This window comes from Atractosteus spatula, chromosome 9, assembly GCF_055471065.1.
Source record: "Atractosteus spatula isolate fAtrSpa1 chromosome 9, fAtrSpa1.hap1, whole genome shotgun sequence".
NCBI classification, from domain to species: domain Eukaryota; kingdom Metazoa; phylum Chordata; class Actinopteri; order Semionotiformes; family Lepisosteidae; genus Atractosteus; species Atractosteus spatula.
In genome coordinates, this window is record NC_142714.1 from 51,252,148 (window position 1) to 51,260,212 (window position 8,065).

At 45.9% G+C, this 8,065-nt stretch overlaps 1 protein-coding gene across 1 annotated transcript; it reads right to left on the bottom strand.

Moving 5' to 3' along the window:
• Nucleotides 1-1,418: 1,418 nt before the first annotated feature.
• sox3 (SRY-box transcription factor 3) lies at nucleotides 1,419-3,179 on the bottom strand. Its single transcript, XM_088925162.1, has one exon. The coding sequence runs from the start codon at nucleotides 3,081-3,083 to the stop codon at nucleotides 2,166-2,168; it is 918 nt and encodes a 305-aa protein (XP_088781288.1). The 5' UTR covers nucleotides 3,084-3,179; the 3' UTR covers nucleotides 1,419-2,165.
• Nucleotides 3,180-8,065: the final 4,886 nt, after the last annotated feature.

Sequence of the window (8,065 nt, forward strand, 5' to 3'; positions counted from 1 at the left end):
AAGGCCAACTTCAGAAGCTGTCCTTCTAGCCACGTTGTTGATGAAGGCTTATACTGCACAAACTGTCTTAATGGGGCCTGAAGGTACCGGCTATGCCGCCTCGGCCTTTCTTATTCCAGTAAAACGCCTTTACACTACATTTCCGCGGGTTCGACCCGTTGTTTTTAATGGACAACCGCACCGTTAGCCATCCATCAACTCACGTTGAATCCAGGCTACCGTTCTGAAGTGGACATTCATTTTACCTAATGATTCGCGGACGCCAAAAGCGGATTGAAACGGAGGCTTTTGGCGAATACAAAATTGTATAATACGATTGCTGAAGGTTTGTACGCTTCTGCGTGAAGACTGCGGCCTCTTTAGTGACCCTTTAACAGCATCTTTTAATTCTTCGTAAGCCCCGCGCTAGAGGTAGTTCCTTTCCCCAAATGACAAGTTTAAATATTAAAAATCTGGACCAAAAAATAAAAAGGATCACGCTCAAAGGATCAGGGACATGTTATACAACCTTCCAAAACTAGACACGTTGACCCGTGAGGCGTATTTAATGCATTGCTACACATAAAGGTTGTATATGAAGAGCAAAGCATTTCAGAATCTACTTCAATTTAACCGAGGGCGCCGTTTTCCCCAAATAAAGTCTAAACAAGACAACGAGAGGGCAAGATTTGCCCCGGTAAGCGCTAAGGAAGACCAGAGGAACACATTTAAAAAAAAAAAAGGAAATTGACGTATGGTCACCTACTTGCGAGATTTACGATTACATGCCTTTTTAACTGAACATCAACATACAGCCAATGCGTTTGATAAGGAGCCGCTTAAAATTTACTGTAGAATTCGAGAGCCAGATCTCCAGCTACGCCATTTTAATAAACGCTGTCGAAACGGCGGATCACAAGATACGGCCCGTGAAAGAGGGGTAACATTCCAATAAAACCCGTTTTAAAATTCCTTACGCCACAACACACAGAAAACATGTCGAATTTCGAGTCTGCAGGGGGCCAATAGACAGTTCCCATTTGTAGCAGTTGGTATCGTAAATGGTTTGAGAAGTATTTTTTTTTAATCCCGTATAGGGACTCAAGATCCACAAGATTTAATTAAAAGCTCGCGTGTTGTTGTGACTTGTAATTTGTCACACTTAAACTGACACATCGTACGAGATAAATCAACAGGTTGATTTCCCCCCCCCACGTTAACCCTAAACCATTTCTTTACAGCAGTTACTAAAACCCGGATAAATTTGGATTACTTTTTCCCTTCAAAGCGCTTTCTGCTGTCGGGCCCGCGTCTGTCAGATGCGGATGATGAGAGCACAAGACACCGCTCAGGTAGTGGTACTCGGACAAGTCTTCTACTGCGGACAACACGACAGACCCGAGCAAGAAAACTCAAGAAATGAAACCCGAGTCATTGGGTATGTTTTGTACAAATTTATTTATCCTTTTGGAATAGAGTGATCTTAAAATCTGTAGAAACGTCAGTTTTAAATAAATCTTTCCGCCCGTGATATAGATTAACCTGATATTGCCAAAAACATATCACAGTGAAAACGTCACAAACCAAAAAGGAATACAAAACTTACATGTTCACAAGCTTAAAAAGAAAAAAAAACGACTTACTATAAATAAACTTGCGCTTGCGACCCGCACAGTCTTCTGTCATTAAAACCTAATAACTCCATTTAAAACAATAAAAAAACCCTACACGGTTTTGGACAACGCCGGCACGAATTTTGACATTCTACAAATTAACTGTAAACATTTACTTGCGAGGGTTCTTTCCGTTCTGGTTTACTAGAATAAAATTCGCCTCTTTCTGAAGCAACACGCATTTTCCCCCCCTTTAGGAGGAAAAAAAAAGAAAAGAAGTTGGCATTTTTTTAAAGAAAGAAAGAAAAGTCCGGTTCTTCTACAGAACTCCACCGCGAAAGCCCGTCTGCAGAAGAAACTTCTCAGCTCAAGCAGCGAGTCCAGTCCGCTGGATACGTCGTCTTCAAAAGCGCTTTGCAACGGACAGTTCGCTTTACGAAGAAAAATAATTACATTTCATTTAAAAAAAAAACAACAAACAAACAGATTTGTCTTTTTTTTCCGCCCCCCCCCCCAGTTTCGCCAGATCAAAACGTTCAAGTATCCGAAATACTTAAAAAGGCCGGAGTCTCTTCAGATGTGGGTGAGGGGTAGCGTCCCGTTCACGCCAGTCCCCGCGCTCTGATAGTGCTGGTGCACGCCGTGTAACCGGGAGCTCTGCAGCGTGGCGTGGTCCGCTCCGTCCCCCCCCGGCGGGAGGTACATGCTTATCATATCCCGCAGGTCACCCAGGCACGCTCTTTGGGAGTGGGAAGTGATGGCCGGCGGGGGCGAGCTGGGCTCGGTCTTGCACACGGAAGCCATGGAGCCCAGCCCCATGCCGCTGGGGGTCTGCTGGGTGTAAGCCGGGGACATGCTGTAGGTGGAGGCGGCGTTCATGTAGGTCTGGGCGCTGGACATCATGGGGTTGTACTGGAGCCCCGCCATCTCGTAGCGGTGCATCTGCTGGATCTGGGGGCTGTTCATGCTCGGGTGCTGCGGGTAGCCCAGCTGGTCCTGCATGAGGGAGTAGGCGCCGTTGCTCCAGCCGTTCATGTGAGCGTAGCTGTCCATCCGCTGGGCCGCGGACACGGCGTTGTTGACGGCGTTGGCACCCGGCGCCAGCAGCCCGCCGGGTAGAGAGTACTTGTCTTTCTTGAGCAGGGTCTTGGTCTTCCTGCGGGGTCGGTATTTGTAATCCGGGTGCTCTTTCATGTGCATGGCTCTCAGACGCTTGGCCTCGTCGATGAAAGGTCGCTTCTCGGCGTCGGTCAGCAGTTTCCAGTCTGCGCCCAAACGCTTGCTGATCTCCGAGTTGTGCATCTTGGGGTTTTCCTGAGCCATTTTCCTCCGCTGGCCCCGGGACCACACCATGAAGGCGTTCATGGGCCTCTTGACCCGGTCCTGGTCGTTGGCGCTGCTGCCGTTTTTGCCGCCGTTGGTCCCCGCCGCCGAGCCCGAGTTGGGCGGCGGGAGCGGGGTCTTAATCTCGGTTTCCATCATGCTATACATTCAACTGGCTGTGTCGGAGCGCTCTCTTCTCTCCGAGAAAACACAAAGGGGAGGTGGGGGGGAGAGAAAAAGGGAGAAAACGCAGACGGTAGTGGTCGTACACAGGAGAGCTGGAGAAGCGGTTACCCCACCGAGCGCTTGCCCTTCGAGTTAATGCGGTCCGCCTGCCTGCCTGCCTGCCTGCCTGCCTGCCTGCTCGCCGCCTCTCGCACTGCTCCGAGAGAGAACTCTGAAAAGTTATTCACCGACCTCAGCTGTTAATAGCGGCCTCTCCATGTGATTTAGATTGACAGCTTAACAATGAGTCGCGTCGCGTCCAATCGGAGCCGGCGCTGGCGAGCCCCAATCCAAACCTATGAGCTGATTAGCCAGTCCTCCGTTTGGGCAGAAGTTACCAAAAATAAAATAACCGAAAAACAAGCGCATCTGAAAAAGAACTGCTCCGAAACACTCACTTTTGTTCTGCGACCATAGTCTTATTGCTGCAGGCGTGTGTAGCTCGCTTGATGAAGTGCAATTTGAGACTTGGTGAGTCCAACGAAGCTTTTCGCGTTTATCCTTATAATCGTTTGATCGCGGACATTTTATTTCGTAATACGCGGGTTTTCATTTTGATTAAAATAATAAATGTTAATTCCATACCCGAAAAGCAGCAGACATTTTAATCAATACGTTACCCGTTATGAGACGCATGACCTGATTATATTAATTAAAACCCCGCCAAAATCGTCAAATCGTTTAAAAATCATTTCAGATGTGTGTAAGCGTTTGACAACATTATGTAGGTAAATTTTACAGCCACTTTGATGGAGATATCGCATCTCTGTTCTGATGTGTTTGTTTAAACAACCTGTGAAATATGTAGCCTATTTTCATTCGGGAGCGATAACGATTAATCAACCTGGGTGGGACTGCCCATCAAAACAACGATTTGATTGGTAGTAAGTCCTCAAATTATTAGTGAGAACGTCGATTAGGCATCGCTGCCCGCCTTTTAGGCAACCAAGTGTTTACTTTTATCTAGAGAAATTTAAAGACGGTTTATATAAAGTAATCCAATTCAGCATGATGTTCTTCTTACAGTTGTGCCAGCAAAAATACATTCATTTCTACCTTTGGCTGGAGCAAGGAAGGGTGAACGAATTATTTTTCTTTTCCACAAAAATACGTTCTTACATTAAGTTTCATAAGAAGGAAAATGCTCAAAGGTGTTTAAAATTACATCCACTAGTAGTTCAGGAACAAGCTGAAAACTACCCTGAAGAAGTGCTGGGCAGCCGCGAAGAGGAGAGGCGTGGTCTTATCGCCTAGACAACCGAATCAGCCAATGGGCGCACACTTCCCTGGGAGATCGGATTGGTTACTAGCCCACCTGGTACCCCTCCCCCATCGCACACCTGCGCTAGCCTTAAAGTCACCAGACTCCCTCTTAACTCATGGTCATGACCCACCTGAACCAATCGATGGCAAATGCAGAAACAAAACAAAAAACAAAAACAAACATATTATCTGGCGGGTCGTTTAACTCAATTATTCTAAAGAGATTAATAAAATAAGTGGCAAAAATTCACGACCGCACAATTTGAACCGGAATGACACGAAAAAATACTCAGAATGTAGATTTGGGCCATCAGTGACTGTACGCAATCTAGAGCAGAGATAGAAGCGATACGTTAAGTACACGAGCTCACGGATCTGAAAAGATCTGCCAGGTGACATTTCTAGGATAGGCTTTATCTGTAACCCAAACGGAAAACCTCAATCTTTCCAAAACGTTATAGCATATAGTGTGTATCAGTGGTGTAGAAGTACTGTTTCTCTCTTACAGCCGATACGTCACACGAAACAGGGGACACAAGCGGGAATTTAGAGGGGGTGGGATCAAAACAGAACGGGAGGCACTGCTTTACACAAAGGGTAGCGGGGGTGGGGAACAGGCTGCCCAGCTGTGTTGTCGATGCCGGTACTCTGATTTCTTTCAATAAATAGGGATGGGACTGATCAAACCAAACGGCTTAGTATCGTTTACAGCCTTCCTTATATACGTATGGGCTTGGAAGCAATACAGTGAAATTTAAGGAAAAAATCTCACGATGGTTAGACACCAGGATATGGTCCCCCGGGGATGCATTAAGAATTCCGAATTGAATACTACTAATTTCTGATCAGTACAACAATTCCGTTAAGCTACGAATACTTATGCTGCAATAAATATCAGAATCCTCTAGTTTTCTCAAGCCTGATGTTTTAAAGACACCCGGAACCCCTAAGAGCTGCCACCCACTGGAGGGTCCTGAGTGGACGCCGGTAGAGAAATGAGCTACTTCAGCAAGTGCTCTGCCGCTCGCAGCTTTGAGAACTAATGCGTTGCCGCCCCCTTGTGGTTACATGAGCATCCGGCTCTATCAGTCGGTTTAACCCGTAACGCAGTGCCGTTCTGCGTTCGCGGTCTCTTCAGACAAGCGATCAACATTTCACGTTCGTCCTCGGAGCCAGGACACCGTGTCCCCCAGATACTGTGTCCACTTTCTCCTTGGCCTTGCATAACAAAACACTCTTGGCCGATCTCCTGTAGGGAAGGATGCGGGTAAGGAGACCGTCTGTTCAAGGGTCTCTCCGCGAGATTCCCACCCTCTCCTCTCTACAGGTTGCCCACAGTCAGAACCCAATTCTTCGTCTTGCGCAGACGTTGCGAGCTTGACGAGAAGCTGTCGTACTCTCGGGTTTGTGTTTGTGGTTCTCTAGCAGTGCGAGCACGGTAGGGGCTGTTTTGGACGGCTTTGCTGACGGCGGACGACGCGTTACCGATGCCTCAGGCAGCTGATAACCACGGCCTGCGTGAGATTTACGGTTGAGCTTCTTACCGTTTTCACCTGCTAATGTTTCCAGCACTGCAGGGCCATTAGCCCCATCAACCCGCTAACACCCTCAGCGCGTCACAGCTCTGCGAAGTGAGAACAAGGTTTAACAACCCCCGATCTGCGAGCATTGAGAAAACAACCCGAATGCACTCTTTTCTCAATCTCCCCAAAGTCTCTGTAAACCGCTCTGAAGCACAAACTGCGGCATCTGACCCTCTGCTTTTTTAACACGGTGAAACTCGCTTGTAAAGCCTTGTAGCAGTCTGCTGTCGTCTTCCACTGATACAAGTCTTTATTAAATGATCGTCTGCAGGCTGGGAAAAATCAAAGTTAAGGCAGATTGTCTCGCAAATTAAAAAGCAAGCAAAGCTTGTGCCTCATTGACACGGTTCGCCTCGGGGTTCTGGTTCTAACACATTTTATCAGCAATAATCTGACTTCACAAACTGAAGTGTCCAAATGGCTTTGCATCTGAAATCTGCCCACGAACACATACAAGAGGCACGGAATGTGTCCGTGTGTATCTTTTCGATATCTGATTCTTAGAAGAATCTCTACTGCCCGATAAACCAACAGTGGGAAATACTTCTAGAAGTGGGAGCAATATAACTCTAAACTGTACGTTGTCGACGTTGAATATTGTAAGACGACAAAATAACTTCACGGCCTTCCGTTCAAATCTTGCTCAGGAAAGCAGTAATAAAAAAGGCAGCACCAGGCTACGCAACATGTTCTCAGTGTCTGTGATTTGACCACTTAAGATCATCTCCGCTATTCACACATGGGCGAGTGGAAGATTTTGAATTACAGGAACGGAATCGGTTCTCTTTTCCCTTTAAACAATTTCAAATCGTTTAAAAACAGCTTAGGTTTGCGGGCGGCTGCTCTCTGACACATGCATTACTCGTTGGTGTGCCGAGAAAGCGATGTCTTGACTTTTGGTTTCAACCATATCTTCATCAAAATGTACATCATATATACTCGTTTATAATACAGCAAAGCATTTTAGACCCAGTCTTAATTAATGTAATATCTATACATGCAGGCTACACTGCTCTTCTCACCCAGTAGCCCTCGCGTACGAGCGAGAGACTCCGCTGGCTGATTGTTTTAAAGACGCGTCTCCTGAATGTAAAATGGAATCTCAGTGTTAAATTAACAACTGGCAGAGACAAGCTGCCCCCCTCGGGCGCCAGTGAAAGACTCGATGTACAAGTCTTTGGGCCGCTATCAACGGCTCCAGATACAGGAGCTAAACTTCTAATTAGTAGCTGTCTCAACCCTACTAATTCTGCGCGACCACAGATTTGTTTATCGGGGGTAGATCCGAGGCGCTGATCCCCTTGTAATCTCCTTATGGAAATAGACCCAACAGCGGGAGGAAAGGAAAACTGGAAGATACTCGGGGTTTTTTGTTAATGAGGATCGCGCTGAACCGGCTTCCTAATTAACGGGGACAGAGGGCACAGACCACCTGCACAGCCCGGCACTCAGTGCTGAAGGGCTGTCGAGAGCTTCCGAAACTAAGCGTCGGTCATAGGTCTGGCTTAGAAACACGGAGGCAAGGAGAGTTTATAATTCATCATGAGCCATATCTTCTACTTTGTCAAACACACACACAAAAAAAAACTTTTTCATGATCGTTTCCATTTATGAAAAAGAAGAATACTATCAGCGCACGCGTTGAATTTATAACGTTTAAGCGCGTTTTGTTGTTGTTTTTGTTTTAAAGAGCTGTATCTGTGTAGATCTTTACTGTCACAAAGTGCTACTCGGAAACACCCAGAAGGAAGCCAGGAAGAACATAATGTAGCTCGGAACTCTATTTTATTTCAAATGTTCAGATTCGACCTCCAGTGCTAGAATTCATAGTATGTAATTCTCCATATGATTTGTATTATTTATATATTATTATGTAAAGCAGCAAATGTAAAATCACTAAAATAAAGTGAAACACATGCGTGATTTTTTATTTTATTTTGCTTCCAGATATAATTACAATTTTATTCAACCCCGAAAAATTAATCACTTCAGTAATCGAATAATGTCGGTTGCTGTCTGTTTGTCCAAAAGACATAGACCCTCTTACTTAAATTGTACGTTATTGCTGTTGTTAATAAT

Coding starts and splice junctions, on each gene's coding strand:
- sox3 (XM_088925162.1), bottom strand. CDS start 3,083: ATGTATAGCATGATGGAAACCGAGATTAAGACCCCGCTCCCGCCGCCC.